The 18,065-nt window shown below is 35.6% G+C and overlaps 2 protein-coding genes across 6 annotated transcripts; both read left to right on the forward strand.

Moving 5' to 3' along the window:
* Window positions 1-217: 217 nt before the first annotated feature.
* On the forward strand, window positions 218-5,872 carry LOC101210344 (protein PUTATIVE RECOMBINATION INITIATION DEFECT 1). 4 transcript variants are annotated; one of them, XM_031887903.1, is made up of 9 exons: window positions 218-705; window positions 779-888; window positions 980-1,155; window positions 1,415-1,690; window positions 1,864-2,827; window positions 2,926-3,631; window positions 3,735-4,015; window positions 4,129-4,528; window positions 4,602-4,759. In XM_031887903.1, exons 1-9 carry the CDS (start codon window positions 265-267, stop codon window positions 4,611-4,613), a joined length of 3,366 nt encoding a protein of 1,121 aa, XP_031743763.1. In that variant the 5' UTR covers window positions 218-264; the 3' UTR covers window positions 4,614-4,759. The 4 variants fall into 4 exon arrangements, with proteins under 4 accessions (XP_031743763.1, XP_011656475.1, XP_011656476.1 ...); XM_011658173.2 differs by adding an exon at window positions 5,175-5,872 and having other exon boundaries at window positions 221-705; window positions 4,129-4,792; XM_011658174.2 differs by adding an exon at window positions 5,175-5,872 and having other exon boundaries at window positions 221-696; window positions 4,129-4,792.
* Window positions 5,873-9,508: 3,636 nt separating this feature from the next.
* Window positions 9,509-17,906, forward strand: LOC101207717 (protein TIC 22-like, chloroplastic). 2 transcript variants are annotated; one of them, XM_004138309.3, is made up of 8 exons: window positions 9,517-10,100; window positions 10,204-10,278; window positions 10,532-10,588; window positions 16,613-16,672; window positions 16,758-16,838; window positions 16,916-16,951; window positions 17,084-17,264; window positions 17,439-17,906. In XM_004138309.3, exons 1-7 carry the CDS (start codon window positions 9,588-9,590, stop codon window positions 17,165-17,167), a joined length of 906 nt encoding a protein of 301 aa, XP_004138357.1. In that variant the 5' UTR covers window positions 9,517-9,587; the 3' UTR covers window positions 17,168-17,264; window positions 17,439-17,906. The 2 variants fall into 2 exon arrangements, with proteins under 2 accessions (XP_031743489.1, XP_004138357.1); XM_031887629.1 differs by lacking the exons at window positions 16,613-16,672; window positions 16,758-16,838; window positions 16,916-16,951; window positions 17,084-17,264; window positions 17,439-17,906 and adding an exon at window positions 11,931-13,803 and having other exon boundaries at window positions 9,509-10,100.
* Window positions 17,907-18,065: the final 159 nt, after the last annotated feature.

The following is an 18,065-nucleotide window of genomic DNA, read 5'->3' on the forward strand; positions in this document are numbered from 1 at the left end:
AAGAAAAGAGGAAGGAAAATAAAAGAGGGTATTTTCGTCATTTCACCTCCAATTTATCCTAAATCTCAACTTTTTTACAATCAATCCTAAAACTCTATTTCTACCCCATTTTTGGCCTATTCTTGTCAATTCCCCCCTTCTCTTAGGACGTTTTAGAAACTTTTGGAAGTTTGAGTATCTGTTAAGTTATAATTTAACCAAACATTTAAATAGTAAAATTTTGAAACTCTGCTCCCTCCCATTTCACCAAAGAGATTATCGGAAATGTCGTACGACGGCCATCCAGACGATCAATCCATTCCTCCAAGTTCATGCTCCCATGGCCACCCATCCTCGCTCTGCCTCCACACGCAGGAAGGTGGAATCATTTGCCTCCTCTGCTTCTCCAATCTCATCTCCGATCCCCTCTCTTCCACAGTTCACGTCTCCTACGCACTCTCCCAGTTCTCCCAAGCTCTTTCTCAGCCCACATTCCTCCGCACCTTCCTCACTTTCCATTCTCACTTCATTGTCGCTCCGTTCGTCGCCGCACTCTGCTCCTTCGACGATCACTCCATTGCTCGCCAACTCACTGATCTTGTTCGCCGCCTCTGTGATGTCACTGAAGTTGACGGTTATGGATCTCTTTGCGACGACTTTATTGCAAGATTTTCTGATCGGATTTCTTCTGGTTCCTTGGCTTGGAGCCGCCGTCAGGTGTATATGGTAATCTACTGTTCTAGATTCCTGCGTATTTCGTTGTCAAAAGTGTGAGAGTTTTTCTATTTCTTCTTTGTAGCTTCATTGTTATGGAATGCTGTTAAACTATCGGACAAAAAATTTCCATGGCCAAATTAAGAACAACGATGTCATTGTATCAAATCTTGTGGCAGGCCTTGAATTACCAAGGTGATAAACTGAATTATTCGAAAGAAGCAAATTATTTTTACACTTGGCATATGCATTTTATGACGAGTTCTGAATTCATCTTCATATGCAGCGAGGAGATACGGGGAGAGATCCTCTTTGTCTTATACAAATTGTCCGTAATTGAATATGCATCTAACCACAGCACTGAAACTGATGTTCTCTCTGCATTTTGCCCAAAACTTCTGTACTTGTCTCTGGAGGCCCTCATGAAGACTCAAAATGATGATGTCAGATTGAACTGTGTAGGTTTGTCAAATTCTTCACATCCATTTTTTTTTGTGTATTCTAGACCGAACATGATGGTATTATCCAAAGTCGTGTACCAATGTAATAAGACTTATGAGCTGGCTTTTTTAGGTTAAACCTTCTTCCTGCTTTATAGTTTGAAGCTGTTGGTGAATGAGTTTGGGTGATATTTTTTAATGTTTGCATTTGCGTACAGATGAAGCTTAGTTTCTCATTCTTCATCTTCTCTTATCTCATGCGTATTAATTTGTTTTTGCAGCACTTCTAACTGTACTGGTTCAAAGAGGGCTCTTGGGGAGTGAACCTGAATACTATTCAAAGTTCAACGAGAAGGAAATAGACGAACTCCCTTTGAATATTTTGTTCGCTGAGGCTATCAAAGGTCCTCTACTATCGTCAGACACAGAGCTCCAATTAAGCACTCTGGAGCTAATAATCCGTTATTTGTCCTCCGAAGGCACTTCCATCACGCCGATCCAACTATTGGTTGAAGAAAATATAGTGGATTATGTATTTGAGATATTACGATTTTCAGGTGAGCAATCATAGTCCTTCAAATTATTGAACAAGCATAATCTATCAGGGACAAGGATATCTAGCTATTTTTGTGTTGTTAAATACATGAAAACTACAAATTCTTTTGTTGAAAATAGTACATATGCCAGAAACTTAAAATTCTAGGATAATGAAATGTGTTGAAGATTGCAGAAGGTAAGGATCCCTTGGCAAGGGCTTGTCTTCAGGCCCTTGATCTTCTTTCAAAAGCTGAACTGCCCTTCAATCAAAGGCTTGCGGTTGGATTTGCAACACTAATTCCAGTGCTGCGCCATGTTGCTGAAGTTCCTTTTCATCCAGTTCACAGCCAAACACTTGGTCTCATTTTGAGATGCATTTCTCAGTGTCCTGGAGTAGTGGCTGCATCTCACATTGAGGAACTAGTTCTTACTTTGACAAGGATGCTCCGAAAGAATGTGACTGGAGAGATGGGCATACATCCAGACACATTTGCAACAACTTGTGAAATCTTGGTCACAATTATGAAGTCTCCATCTCATAGGGTGCCCCATCTAGCAACATCAGTTCAAGAAGTATTAGAACATGTAGTTTTATTTTGTCTCAGAACGTTCGAAACACAACCATCTCAACTTTTACATTCCTTATACCTTCTCAAGGAGTTCTATGTATACAGTCAAGTCATTGCTGTCATGGATGACTCCGTCACCAAAGATATGAAAATTTGTGTTCTTGATGTATGCACAACACATTTACTACCTTGGCTTTTAGCAACTATCAGTATAGTTGAAGAGGAACTTGTCATGGGGGTATTGGAAACTTTTCATTCAATTTTGCTCGAAGATCCTGACATCAGGACCATAGATTTTGCAAAATCACTTCTATCTTCTTGTTGGTTCAGTTTCTCTTTCAAATGTCTAGGCTCGTTTCCTTCTGAACAGATGAAATGGAGAGTGTATCTAATGCTCAGTTCTCTGGTGGATGTGATCTTTGGCAATGATTCTGGACAATGCATTAGAGAAGCTATATCATTTCTGCCATCTGATCCAGTTGATTTACTGTTTTTACTTGGACAAAAAACCTCCAATGACTTGGAGCTTTCTGCTTGTCATTCTGTCGTTTTGCTGTTACTACATGCAAGCTCGTTACACGATGATAGGTATAACACTTCTGTTTCTTCTTTCTTATATATATATATTCTCTTTTTGGTATATATCTGTTGTCTATGTACTCACCACATGAATACCTCTTTGCCAGACTTGCTGATGAGAAGATGGTTTTAGCATCTCTGGAACAGTATATTCTTGTCAGCAAAAGTGGCTTACTATGTGGATACCATGACCCATTTACAATCACACAACTGGTGAATATATATGGGTTTTGTAGATCTGTTGCTGATGCTAGTCGCCACACTTTGTACAGTTCAGAAATCGAGAGTATACTGTTCAAGTTGGTGACTGAAAGTGAATGGGATATGTATTCTTCAAGGATTCACAGATCAACTTTAGTATGGTTGTTTAAACAAGAGAAAATGAGAAATCCATTATGTTATCAGGTTTTGAAAATGTGCCAAATCCTTGATTCAAATGGGGCTAGTACTACCACCGTACATAATCAGTTTATTGGTGCAGAAGAAATTGCTGAATTAATTGCCGAAGGAGAAAATTATGCAGCAACCATTCTAATCTGCTTGCTAGAACAGCTGGTTGAGGAAGGTGTCGAACATCATATCATTTTGGTGGTGAATTTTGTGTCAAATATCGTGAATATGTTTCCAAGTTGTGCAGACCAATTACACGTGCATGGCATAGGAAATGCAATAAAGCTTATCTTTTACAATACTAAAAATTCATACTGTAAACAGACATTTAAAGCCGTCTTACTGTTGGTTTTCAGCGTTTTGAAATCAGGGCATTCTGGAATGCTTTCCAACGATGAAGCTTGGCTTGCCGTGACCGTTAAGGTAACCAGGTTTCAGTGTTCATTTTGTTGATATAATGTCAATTGTTTTTGCTTAGTCATAGTTTTAAGCAATCATGGTAAAATTCTCCTTTTGTCGTTGAAAGCTGCTCGATTGGATTTCTCCAACTGATGTAACGGATAGGTGGAGTCCTGAAATTCTTTTAGTTGTTGCTATTTTATCCTTGATTCTGCATCACTCAACGGATGGAAGACTAATTGAAGCTTCAAAATCCGTACTTTTCCACACTCCCACGGCATCTGCAACCAAGTCTATATTGCATGAAGCTTGCTCAAAAGGGCCTGCTTTAATTGATGAGCACGAGGGGACGAACATGGGAAAAACTATAATTCTTGTCCTTTTCCTTGTTTACTTTTCGATGAGAAGGTTAGTGTCTTTACCAGTTGCAAGCATTGTTTAGATGTAAGTTTGTTGGTTTTTTTTTTTTTTTGTTAAAATTAACTATCCAATTGAGACCTCTTTTCTCTCACTTTTTTCAGTCTTCAAGCTGTTCTTCCTGGAGCTGTCGATTGGCAAAACAACCATGGCCAATCCAATGGAACTAGGCTCTCTTTCATTTGCATTTCCTGCCATGATTTGTGTAGGCTCTTGCATTTTGGATCTACTTCGATTAAACTCGTGGCTTCATATTGCTTGTTCGAGCTGTTTACTCAACTTTCAGATCAGAGAACTAGCAAACAGGAGGAGCTCAGATGTACTACAAATTACCTGAGGTCTGTGATTGCTACATTGGAAGGCCTGGTTGTATACGATAACCATTGTGTTGCTACAAATTGTAGCCTATGTTTATCAATGGTTTTAGAGTGGAAAGAAATGGATATGCGGGAGACGAGGGTTACTGTAAAGAACAAGTGGTGTAGGATTATCGTTGAAGAATTGGTAGCTTCCATCTCTCGTCCATGTTTGATTTCAAATACATTCACTGAAAAAAGACCTACGATTTATGTAACAGTGGCGCTGTTGAAGTTGCAAAAGGATTTTGGCTGGATGCGGTCAATATTCGATGAAGCATGCATCTCCAGAATAATTAAAAATGTCACAATCAGTAATTTGAGCCCGGAGATGGTGACTCTTTTTCGAGAGCTATTGAACTCCGAATTCATGCTGGCTGACCACATTTCCAACCTAAATTTGGTTCTACAGGTGATGTTTTCTATAGACCGAATTTCGTCCAATTCTTCAAACTTCAAAATTCTTACAGTAATTATTAAGGCTTCCAAGATTTAGCATATTGATCTTTAAATCGTAGGAAAGATAACAAAACTTCATTTTGGAATGCTGGTCAATGCGTTATTACCTCAGTTAAATGGCTAAGTTTGAATTCCCACCCCCAATTGTTATTGGAAAAAACGAGGGGAAAAGAAAAAGAGAGAAGAAAAAGAAACCTAGGGTTCGTATCTTGCCTATTCAAACATACTTTCTAGTTCTCCAACTATTAGCCTTGGGCTTATTAATATGGTAATTGATTTATTACCTTAATTATCTTTTTAGAAAGTTTAATATAAGTCTGGTCTCTTCTATTCAGACTTGCAGGAAGCATATCTACAATGAGAAAGATGGGGATACTCAAACAGAGAAAGAAATCGGGAATGTGTTTGCTAACGTGGATGACGATCTGGGAGAAGTTTGTGAGTATCTTAATCACTTGATTCAATCATATTCTCAGAAGAATAAAAGATTATTGAAGGAAATAGACATGTTTTTTACGGCTTTAGCAGAGAAGGATACTAGCTAAACTGTCAACTACTCTTCGTTGGTTCAAGTGGAGTAATAAATCATCATTAAATATACATCAAATTTACGACACAAAAAAACAATGTTCGTAACTCTGAACATATAAAATATCCCTATGTAAGTTTTCATGCAAAAGCTGTTTCGGTTGTTAATGAACAGTCAAATCCCTTGAAAATTTAATTTTTTTTTATATAGTTATAAGTTAGTGTATTGGATAAGTCCAGTTGCTCTTGCTTTTCAATAACTAGATCAATGGGTTCTTCATATGCCCAAATTGTATTTTCCATATCCTCAGGTTCTAGAGAAGTGTATACCATTTCACATTTTTTTTAGGAATTTCTCTTTTCCAAATGCTTAGCAAACAAGGGAGTCCGCGTTCATCTCCACTGCTCTAGAAAGCAAGTTCATCTTTCTACCTGCCTCTAAAATTTTGGTTCCATTATATCTTTTGACATTTTCATCTAATGGAATTCCAATGGTTAGTTACTATATGAGGTTTGGGATGTCTTCTTGTTTTCTAAATTCACAGCCACTTAAATTCTTTCATTTTCAAATAAGCTTGAAGTATAAATTATAATGATTGCAAATTTCATTAACATTTAAAATTTCCTAAACAGAGTTCATACCTCTTCGACTTTAATGACAAGCATGTGACAGGTACCAAACAAGAATTGTCTTTCTAGTTTTGATTTACAATATTTTAGATTATATCAATAATAGACTTTGTTATGCTTCTATCATTGACATTAATAGACACAATTTCTATCATTGATACACTTGAGATTTGTTAATCGTACATACATTAAAGTTGAGATTTATTAACCGTACATACACTAAAATTGAACAATTAGAAGTTAATGTCTTGTAATTTAACCAATGACTATAATTACAACTCACATGTTATATGATTTTATTTGAAGAATATTACCTAATCACAATTACCTACACCTTTGTTTGGTGCGGTTGGAACATCAACTAGAACCATTTTTCTTTAGTTCAATAATTGTAAATAAATAGTTCAAAGCGAAGTTGGAATTATCGGAGATGATAATCAATTCCTCGTCAACACTTTAATGTTTGAAGTGGTCACAAAATTAATTCTCGTCTTTTGTAATACAACAAATATTGGATACAAGGATTCTCAAATTCTAGGAAAAGAAGTAAATGATAGTTACAACCAATTTATGTTCGTATTTTCTTTTTATAAAAATAGTTTCCTAACCAATATAAAAGACAAACATGAGAAATTACCAAAAATAGTTCGATATTGCAAGGGTTATAAGTTTTTGGGTTTGGTTACGAATAAGTAGAGTTTTAGGGCAAATTGCAATGTAAGTAGTCCCATTTGTCTTTACATGAAATTTTATTTCTGTTCTTTTTTCCCTTAAACCAATGTAAAACTCTTCCACTCCCACATGTTCTCTCTTCTTCCTTTAACTTCTTTTTAAATTCTTTTCAACTTTCTTTCTCTCAAGCTTTCTTGCCATTTCATAGAATTTTTAGCCAGATCAAGCTCTCATGTTATCTGGTAAGTTTTTATGTTATTTGTTTTCTTAATTTTTTATCGTTATATGCTTTTAGGTTCTTTTTTCGTTTTTGTTATCCTCTTTTGGTGAAACGTTTAAATCTTAAATGTATAAATCTAAATTAATTTTATAATTGTTCGAAGTGGTTTAGGGTTGTTTGATACATTAGTAAGTTTTTAGTTTTTTTCCATCTCGCATGTTAAATATGCGTTTTTAAGTGATTGTAGTTATAAATTAACTAAGTATAAGAATGACGTATTTCGAGGAAGGAGCATGCGTTCTGACTTGGCGACGCGAGTAAGTATAGTACACGTAATAAAGCTAGGTGATGCGCTAAGACAAGATAACACAAGAAAGGGAAGTATAGTAAGCGTTTTGAGCTAAGCGTGTAAAAGCCATGCAAGGAAAAGAATTTGAGAAAGGGTGACGATTAACTAATTTTGATTAGTTAGCTAAACATGTGTTAAGTTAAGTTAAACATGATTAGAGAAAATATTAAACCTACATGTATCAGGCACTTAAGTTAGAAGCTGTCGAGCTAAGATGAGCTTAATGACGACTAATCCAGTTTAAGATTAGTATAAATAGACCTTTATGAGTTTAAAGGAAGTGATAAGGAAATTCTATGTGTTGAAACTCTGCCAATGGAGCATCAGGCAAGGAGAAGAATAATAGAATTAAGAAAGGGGTTAAGAGATAACGTTTTAGTTTTTGTGAGTGATCCTTCCACAAAAAAAAGAACAAAGATTTCTATGCTTTTCTTTCAAAGTCATGTTATGTATAGTATAATCCATGTTATAAACTTGTTTATGATTTGTAACAAAAGCATGATCGGTTGAAAGATTGTTTTCCAAGTTAAAGTATTCATTTTATGTTGCTTAAATGAAATATTTGTATGCAAGTAAACCATTATCTTTATTTCCATCATGAACTTGCTATTATGTACACATAAGAATCAATGCAACCATACGTTAAGTGGTTCGTGACGAGATGGTGGCCAAATGCGTTGAGAGATTCACATTCAAGTTGACCTTCTGAGCAATTGGAATTGAATGTGAATTTTCCAGAGATACTAGTGATGAAATGAATAATCACAATAGTCTATTTGTGGGGAAGGTTCAATGTCCAAGAGAAAGGAATAAGTAGAGGCTAATGAGGTATTTATTGTTTGTATTCACTAAGCTTAGGCTTACGTTTTAAATTCCCCTTCAGCATGTAAGCGAAGCGAGGAAGCCGTGTTGAGAAAGCAAGCCACTTCATTGAGTTAGGCGATAAGAGTTGTGCAAGACGTTGAACTTTTAAGTTCTTTAAACATTGTCTTGTAATTGTACTAAGTTGGTTTGAGAATGAATAAAGTTGTTAAAATTCTCTCAGGCTTATAGTGTTGCATTTGAATATCGCAAAGCAAGTTCTCATCTAAGCTTTAGTTTTAAGAACTGGGTGTCCTGCCGTTTTGTTTTAAGTTTAAGTTTAAGACGAGACGTTCTAGCGCTTCAATTAGAAACGTTGGAGCCACCCAAGTCGACCGTGCCTGGAATGCAAGGGATGGACACTTTCAAGTGGGGGCGTGGCATCGCAAGTATCTTGCAGCTTTTAAAGTTAAAATGTTCAATCTCAAATCAATTATATACTTGTTTTATGTGATTTAGGGTGCTTTTATGCATGTTTTAGTCAGTTTTTAACTATTGTGTTTCAATCTCCCAACATCTCACAACTTTTAAACTTGTAATGTCCAATTCTCAATCAATTATATATTTGTTTAATGTGATTTCAAATCCTTCTACACATGTTTTATGAAGTTTTTGGCTAATGTTTTTGCATCTCGCAACTTCCAAACTTGTAAGGTCTAATCCTCAATCAATTATATGCTTATTTTATGTGATTTTGAGTTATTCTACAAGTGCTTTATGGAGTTTTTAGCCACTGTTTTTGAATCTCACAACTTCCAAACTTGAAATGTCTAATCCCCAGTCAATTATATACTTGTTTGATATGGATTCGAGTTTTTCTACACGTGTTTTATGAAGTTTTTAGCTACCGATTTTGCATATCACAAATATTTTGCTGCTTTGTTATATTTTTTAAAAGATCCATTTAAACTATATTATAATAATAATTGTTATAATTTTTTTTCATAAATATAACAAAGAAACAACATATTTACAACCCCTTTAGCAAAAAAACAACTCATGAAACTGACCGTTTTTTTTTTTAAATTAAGCTTGCTCTTCTATATCATCACCTTTTTTCTATTATCTACTGCCATGTTTTTCTTTTCCTCGTGCAATTTTTTTTCTTTCCATCGTACTTTTATTTGGTTGTTTAGGATTGTGTGCAAGATATAAAAGATCTTGAAAGAAAAATAAGTTGTTTAAGATTGTGTGTCAAATATAAAAAGATCATGAAAAAATTGTCGAAATATTGGATTATGTATAAAAAATAGTCAAATCTAAATGATTGTTTTTTAAATATATAAAGATACACCGTTATTGTAATTATAATTATTATAATTATGAGTAATATTTGTAAAATCCTTCCTATGAGCCTTTTGCGTGATGTTGGGTGAGTTTGATTCTTGTTGAGTCTCCGTTATAAAGAAAACGCAGGTGGGGCGTTGAGTGAGTTTGTTGAAATCCTACTCTTACCTTTGTCTCTCTCTCTCTATCTCTCTCAACAAAATGAGTTCCCAAGGAAATGATCCAATTTCTTGTTTCCTCAACTTGCCTCAAGCACTCAACAGCTTTCAAAACCACTGCTCTGCCCTTCTCCACAACCTTTCCAACCCACTTCCGCTTAAAACCCAACTTCAATCTACCTTCTCCACCCTTCTAAACCCTAAACCCAACCCTCCACTTCACTCCACAATTTCACCCTCTGATTCCGTTCCTAAGAAAAGCCCCCTTTGGGCTCGTCTTCCTGAAACTGCCAAAACCCAATTCACCCTCCCTTCTGCCCCTTCTTCTCTCTCCTTGTCAACGGAAGCCATTGAAAAGCGCTTAGCTGGCATTCCTGTTTATGCTCTTAGCAATGCTTCTGAGGAATTCGTCTTGGTTTCTGGTGCTTCCGCTCAAAAATCTCTCGGCTTATTTTGCTTTAAGAAGGACGATGCAGAAACACTTCTTCAACATATTGGAACCATGGATCCTTCAGCGCGCTACGGCTCCAAAGTGGTGCCTGTTGCTTTGAATAAAGTGGGTTTTTCTAAATTTTCCCTATATTCTGTGTGTATAATCTAAACTTCTCTTGTTTTTCTAATCTTGTTATTTTGGGGACTGCGACTGGCTTCTTTTGCAGGTTTTTCAGCTTAATGTCAATGGGGTGGCCTTCAGGTTAATTCCAGAATGCTCTCAGGTGAAAAATGCTCTGACTGTAAGTTCTCTCTCTCTCTCTCTCTCTCTCTCTCTGTATGTGGTGTTTATGGATAGCGGGAATGGTTTTTGAATTTAGTTTCTCTGAGGTTCTTTCTTTGTCAAATCACGATAGTACTGAATACCCGTTGCTATTTTTCGTTATCATTTTATGGTTGTGGCTGAGGCCCAAAAGTCAATTTATGCACTTGTCATCATCTTTACTTATCACATGTTCTTGTTTGTATTTTGACAATAATCATTTGCCTGCGTAGGAAAGAAAGAAGGCTGGCATTTCTGCTGATGGATTTTCTGGGGTTCCTGTTTTCCAGGTTCATTTATAACATTTCTTACTTAAAATTGTTATTCATACTTCATTTGTTGATCACCAGGAAAGTCTCATTCAATGGTAGAGAAAGCAGTACTGCTAGGAAACTGCGAACTTTTAACTTGGGAAATATAGACCTATGTTGACGAAAAATTTGTTTTGAAAAAATTATATTAATATTGCATTCCAAGTTGAGATTCCCACATTCCTAAGAATGCAAAGTGGAAGCTTCTTTATATACTCTTGCCTTATGCTGTGGGTTTGGGCTCATATTTTAGAGGGGGTGAGGAGAAAGACAAATGTAGATTTGTATCTCCACGTGCTGCCGCCTTCTTTCGGTTGGATGGACAAGGCATGGTGAGGAGAGGAGTAAAATAATAATATCTTATTTTTTTACTAAATAAGATATTATTATATTAGACTTTGACATGACCGTTGAAGCGTTACACGTTGTAATGACTGTTGAGGCGTTATGAATCTCACTCATATATAAGAGCTTCCCCTTTCTCATTTTTACACTAGGCGTCAGCTCAATGGCTCCATACTCAAGGTGTTTAACTTCCAGATCAAGCATTCTGTCTAGGCGTCCAATTTACGTCTTACGATGCCTAAAATTGTTTTTTTTAGGTGTCCTATTCCTAACGCTTAATTCCAGCTTCCAACGCATTGCTGCTATCTAGTTCCAATGCATTGTTGTTGTTCAAGTTTTGTTGCGTTGTTCAATACAAGTTCCAACAACCTAATTAACAAGTTTGTTTGCTTCTCCCATTTCTTGTTTATGACAACCACGTTTTCTTTTTCGTAGGGTTTTACTTTGCAAAAGTACTTCGGAAATTTTCCTATCCTATCCATAAAAGTAGCTTTGAAATTGATGTCAAATTTCAAAAAACAAGAAATAAAATACCCCAGATTTAGTCTAAAATTTTAAGACAATCTTAAAATAAATTGGAAAGGAAAGGAAAGAAACAAGAACGACTTTCAAAACCGTAAGAAGCACAAATACAAATACAAGACATGAGTATGACACAACACAAACATGGTGACATGTCATTTTAAGTTTAGAACAACATGCTAATGATACATTTTTTATATTAGAGGAAAATTAAAAGTAAATGAATTGATGCATTAAAATTTGGTTTGACATATTTCACACTCAAATTTATTACTGTTAGAAATAGTGGGCTTGGGTCATGTTGAAAGCCTAAGGGTAGTTGAGATTTACTTTGTCCTAATTTTTTATTATTTTAATTAGGCTTGTGTTGCCTATAAATATTTTTTCTTTGTACCCTTATTATCATAAAAAAATTATAAGAAACATTTATACCGTGGTTTTCTCCTTGTACTAGGGTTTCTCATCTAAAGGAATTGTTCACCAAAGTGGGGTTGTCAAGCAAAAGAACCGTCACCTTTTGAAAGTTGCATGTTTTCTTATGTTTTCTACTTCCCTTCCTATCTATGGGGCAATGTTGTTCTCACTGCAACTCATCTCATCAACCGAATGCATTCCCGTGTTCTACACCTCTAGACACCCTTAGACTGTCTCAAGGAATCCTAACCCACCACCAGTCTCATCTCTAATGTTTCCCTTCGGGTGTTTGGGTGCACAACCTATGTTCATAATCATGGCCCTAACCAAACTGAATTCTCTTCTTGGGCACAAGCTTGCATGTTTGTTGGGTACCCTCTGCATCAACGGGGCTACAAATGTTTCCATCCATCTTTACGTAAGTATTTTGTTACCATGGATGTCACCTATCTTGAGGATCTTCCTCTCTTTCTTGTTAACCTACTTCAGGGAGAGAGTGTGAGTGAAGAGTCTAACTATGTGGTTCCTTTGGAGTCTACCTGTCTTACTGGGGTTATCTTGCATGACCCAAATCCCCACAATACAGTTCTACCTACAAATCAAGATCCTTGAAAAATCTACTATAGGAGGAATCTCATAAAGGAAGTTAGGTCGGTTTCGGTCCAAGATTCTGAACTTTTATGAGATCAAGGTATGACTGATTCTATCGACTCACTTATTAATACAAGATCAGTGAGAATGACAGGTCGGAGAAGGAGTCCATTAGCTTACATACTGACAGCAAGGTGGGTTAGAATGACAGGTTTGAGATAGCTGTCCCTGAAAATATAGTCGAAAAGGGCAGTGTTGATGAAGTCATCACAGACAGAGATGACAGGACTGATGAAAATGAGGTCATTATAGAATCTATTGAAAACGAAACTAAGCTAGACCATCTAGGAAACATCAGTAAGTATGATCCATCCCTTAACTTCCTATTGTCTGAGGAAAGGTACCAAGTCCTGTACAAAGTACTTCATCTCTAATTACGTTTCATTAGAGAACCTTTCACCCCAGTTCGAAGCCTTCATTGCCAACCTTGCCTTAGAGTCCCCTTAGGAATAGTGGACTTGGGTCATGTTGAAAGCCCAAGGGTTGTTGAGATTTTCTTTGCCCTAATTTTTTTTACTGTTTTAATTAGGCTCATGTTGCCAGTGTTTTTAAAGGCTCAAGGTGTACTAAGGTGCAATGGTCATCTGGAGCCTAGGCGCAAGGTGCACAAAAAGGCGTGGGCTATTTTTCAGAAGGCGCACTATATATAAAAAGAAAATGTATATACACATACACATATGTTGAGTAGAGCAACAATGTATAAAATATAAGTATATTATCAAGGTGGAATTGAGACTTAACTCTAATGTATAAAATATTATAAAATTAGTTTTCTACCAAAAAAAACAAAACACAAGAGAAAACTACTCTTTGAAATGTATAAAATATCCTTTGAAGCATAAGTAGAAAGGGAGCGGAAGAGGTAGATGAAGACGTACATTGAAGAAAAGCCGTGCAAGAGAAGAAGTCATTTTTTAACGTTCATGTAATAGTTTTTTTTTTTTTTTTTGACAAGAAACTTTCATGTAATAGGTTTAGAAAACCTATATAATATATATACTTTTAATTAAATCCTAGCCCATTAGTTGTAAAAAAGCCCACGCTTAATGTGACTTGAGCCTAGGCGCGCCTCAAGGAAGGCGCGCGTCTAAGCTGGGCTTTAGTGAAAATGCCTCGCTTCTTCACAAATAAGCCCCATCTGCGCGACTTGAGCCTAGGCGTGCGCCTTTTAAAACACTGCATGTTGTCTATAAATATTTCTTCTTTGTACCTTTATTATCATCAGAAAATAATAAGAAACATCTATACCATGGTTTTTCTCACTGTACTATGGTTTCCATGTTGACCTTGTGTTCTTTCTTCGTCTCTATTTTCGATAATTATTATGATCGTATATGTGTCGTTTAGTCTATTCAACAAGTGTTTTATGCATGTCGTCTAACATAATTTGTTGAACTAACAAGTATTCGATATGTGTCAAAGTGTCAGACTGTCCAAGTGTTAGAGTTTCCAAGTGTCGGACAAGGACACTGTTATGGAATCAACAATTGAGCAATATAAAAAACGTATGAAGATTGACATAGAGATATTTTGGTTGACTAACAGTGTGTTAGCTACATCCACGGGGCAGAGGGTGAGTAATTTTATTAGAGAGAATTTTTGTGTGTTGTTCAAGTACATGCTTAAAAGAACTACTAATTTGGAAAAATTTAAAAGATGATCTACCTTCTCTCTCCAAACTTTTTAAAGACCTCTTTTCAAGAAAAAACTCTATTCCTCTAACTAACAGAAATTTTATGGCCCCCAACATCACTCACACGGACAAATGACTGTCATTCTTCACGTATTACAACATTTTGCTCATCCCACCCTTTCTTATTCCCATCTCTACGTGTATAGACCTTGTGACACCATGTCTATGAAAGTGAACAAAAGGAAAATAATTCATCTTCTTTGATTTACCCTAAGTTTGCAAGAGGTCCATGAATTTATGCATCCCTATATGGGTTTAAGCTTTAGCGATAAAAGAAATGTCCTCTTCCACAATATTTTCATTGCCGTTGACTAACTCTCCCAATTATCTTTTTCTCTAAAGGTGTTATTGGTCCCACTTCCACAATATTTTCATTGCCGTTGACTAACTCTCCCAATTATCTTTTTCTCTAAAGGTGTTATTGGTCCCACTTTCTCTATCAAATATCAAAATTAGGTTGTTCCTGTTTAGCTGTGAGCACTGTTTTTTTTTTTTTTTTTTTCCACTGTCGTTTTTAGAACAAGAAATAGAACTTTTTGTTTTTGGATAAGAAAATCAAAACCTTTTCTCTTCAGGGAAGTAAAATTAAGTGTTGAAACATACAAACCCTTTAATGCTTCTATTACTGTATTTGATTTTGTAAACAAATTTATGTTTGTAGGTCTAATTTTCAAAAGCTAAAAACAAAAAAACCAAATGTTTACCAAATGGAGCCTAAATCATTATCAAATAGGACTTTAATTTTCTTTATTTGGTTGCTCATTCTGTATTTTTAAAATAAAATCATAGGCACTATGGATATTGTTTGATTATTTTGTTTTTTTAGTTGTTATTTTCAATTTCATATATTTCATTGTTCTTAAAGCTTGAAGGCTCTGAGATTCTATGTCTATTTTAAAGAATTTCTATTGTACCATTATTAGTTTCCCTTCTTGTTTCGGCCTCTGGATTGCTTCTTGCCAAGCAATCAAGAGGCTTGTCGCCTCAGGATGCCTTTTGTAATTTCAAATACAATTGATAAGTTAATAAGCTGAAAGGTCTAAGTCAGTTCAGCCAAGTCATCGTGGATTCAGAACCCTGCTGAGCTGCTAATTTGAGGAAGCATATGTACCTTCAAATTTTTTGTGTACAAATGTTAGAAATTAATTAGTTTTATTCTAATCGTGTGGCTTTAAAGAAATTTCATAAAAACAAAACTCCAGAGTTGGTTGCAATAGAAGAGACTAAAAGGGAGATTTAGTTTTCTGTTAGGCCCCCCATACTTCACACTTACAAGAGAAGGGGCAAGAAGGGAAATTAACCAAGGGATACAATCAGGAAAGTGTTTTGGGGATTGCAAAAGTAGGTTTTATTTTGGTAAAAGCTGCCCTAAGGCTGGGTTTATTTACAGCCTTCTCGAGGAAGCTGGGTTTATTTCCATCTTTTTTTTGTGATAGCTTTCCATTTGTGTTCATCCTTTATTTGCATTGTGACTTGTAGAACTCTTGGTTGATATGCTATTATAGTGGAGTGCTGCATCTGTTTTTTCCGTTGTTGGGATCTTTCTAAGTTTCATGTTGAAGAATCTTAACAGATTGACATCAAACATTGTCATAAATCTTGGTGAAGCTCAAAGGAAATCAAGTGGTCTTTTGTGGAATGATTGAAGACTCATTCTATTCCTTTTACTCGTACCCTCAACGACAGATTTCTTAGTTCAGATGGTATCATTGTCAAGTTTTCAGGTGCCAGTGCCCTGGTACTTGAAAGGATTACTTACTACCACTTCTCTATATCTTACTCTTAGGAAATGAAAAATAGGGGCTGACCTCTTTCAAGTTTATCAATGAAAAATAGGTTGAGGAATTTATGGAGAGTTATAATAACCTAGGAAAGAAATCTGACCAAAAAATATAAGATTAATTGGCGTTTTTTCAGTTTCTTGGCTGCCAAAAACGGAAGTTTTGGATTATGGATATTCTGTTCAGCAATGAGATTTTGAGACGTTGAATATGATTTTTTGGGCTTTTTCTCACCCTTGTTTCAATTGGTCTCTCTTCTTGGCTGATACGAAGGGCTTTGACATTTCTTTTGAATGCTATTATTAATTATATCTAGCTGTAATGGCTATAATTGCTTTAATTATATCTTTCCGTTTTATCATTGAAAAGTCTTGTTTCCTTTTCCAAAGAAAAGAAGAAAGAAGAAAAAAATTAATTGGTTTGACGATATTTCCTAATTTCAAACTTTGAAGCATTTTATGAAGTTCCATTCTCCTCATTTATTGTTATGTTGCAATCGCATGGGTAGGTTTTTATTTTCATCTGGTTAGTATTAATTTGTTCGAGGATCTTAAAATATTTGGGACTGATGTAATCAAATTAATGCACTTTTCATAGTCGAAGAGTTTGATACTGAGGGTCCAGAACAAGAGCTACCGTCCTGCATTTTTCAGAAAGGTTTGTTAAGAATAGTGGTTTTTTTTACTTGGAGTATCATCTTCACACGGATTCATGGATATAACTCTCATTTCTGCAATTTTAGGAGGACTTGGAGAATTCTCTACAAAGAGCAAGTCGTGAACAAAATCAAATTAATCCTGCCCTACGACCGGGGGATATACAGGTATAGCTCTTTGTGCTTCTAGCTAGTGAAGAAAGTTGTGTGGATTGGAACTTTAAAGTTTAGTCTGAACCTTGTAGGTTGCCGTTTTTGAAGAAATTATAAAGGGAATGAAGGTGAGGAGTTGTTCACAATTTTATTTTCTCAAAATTCTCTTCTCCCCCTTAGAAAGAACTTTCTTTCAAGGGACGAAAACTGTTGTTAACCTTGTAATCATGATCAAAGTTTTACTTTTGTTTCATCGACAGGATAATTCCATTTCAACATGGGATGATATAGTCTTCATTCCTCCCGGATTTGATGTTTCAACTGACCCCAAAAAACAGCAATAGGCATTGAGAGTAGGAATTGAGATAGTAGTAGCAGTCAAATTTGTCTTATCATACAAAAAGCTCATATGGAAACAGTAGGGTATATAGATCAATTCAGGTAATATCCTGATGCTTCCTTAATTTTGTTTTAACGTCCTTGTATTTTTGATTGATTGGTATGTGAATAAGTTATGAGGGTGTTTACTCACCTTTTTGTTTTTTCTTCGTCTGGTAAGGCTTATTCTTTTTGAGTGAAACATCTTAAGTTGCCAATTGTGGTGTTTTTTCTTAGGTTCCAATGATTGGAAGGAGAGGATCTTTAATCGTACTTGTGTTAGAGAAGGAATCCTACCAAACTCCAGACCTGATTTGTTGGGATGCCTTTGGGGTTTTGTAGTGTGCGTCTGTATGTTCTTGAGCTTTACCTATAATTTAAATCACAAGAAACCATAGAACCGTGCATCTTTTCTTTGTAGCTTGTAGTGTATGGAATGTCTAGATGAGTAAAAAATACTTATCCTTTGAACTTTTTATATTATGCTTCTCTCATCATTTGGGTTGGAATTCTTGGATCACTTTTCTTTATTGTAAAGAAATAGTGAATGCTTTTCTTTATCTACCCTGCATTTGCACAATAGCCATTGGTGCAAGTGAAAAAAAAAGTACCAACCCCTCCCCTTCCTCTTCAATGTAAGGTTTAGAGAAAGAAAATGAACATTGTAATTACTCCAAACTCACGTTTAAACTTTTTGAGGTGTGATATGGAGTGTGTGTGAGATCATTTGTGTTCATTATAAGTAACTGAGCCTATTTTGGGAAATTAATAATAGAGGAAAAATGAAATATTTATTGGGAAACAAAAGCGTGTAAATACATCTGTAAGACGATTCAAGTTCTCTATGCTGATTTTGAATTTCTT

The sequence above is a fragment of the Cucumis sativus genome, chromosome 6, assembly GCF_000004075.3.
Source record: "Cucumis sativus cultivar 9930 chromosome 6, Cucumber_9930_V3, whole genome shotgun sequence".
Classification (NCBI taxonomy): Eukaryota; Viridiplantae; Streptophyta; class Magnoliopsida; order Cucurbitales; family Cucurbitaceae; genus Cucumis; species Cucumis sativus.

Bases quoted from the DNA above. Each gene is read 5' to 3' on its own strand.
- LOC101210344 (XM_011658173.2), top strand. From the start codon at position 265: ATGTCGTACGACGGCCATCCAGACGATCAATCCATTCCTCCAAGTTCA. The intron at 1,156-1,414 runs GTTTGTCAAATT...TTGTTTTTGCAG, and splicing joins TGTCAGATTGAACTGTGTAG to CACTTCTAACTGTACTGGTT. The intron at 4,793-5,174 runs GTGATGTTTTCT...TCTTCTATTCAG, and splicing joins ACCTAAATTTGGTTCTACAG to ACTTGCAGGAAGCATATCTA.
- LOC101207717 (XM_004138309.3), top strand. From the start codon at position 9,588: ATGAGTTCCCAAGGAAATGATCCAATTTCTTGTTTCCTCAACTTGCCT. The intron at 10,589-16,612 runs GTTCATTTATAA...CACTTTTCATAG, and splicing joins CTGGGGTTCCTGTTTTCCAG to TCGAAGAGTTTGATACTGAG. The intron at 16,839-16,915 runs GTATAGCTCTTT...TGAACCTTGTAG, and splicing joins TACGACCGGGGGATATACAG to GTTGCCGTTTTTGAAGAAAT.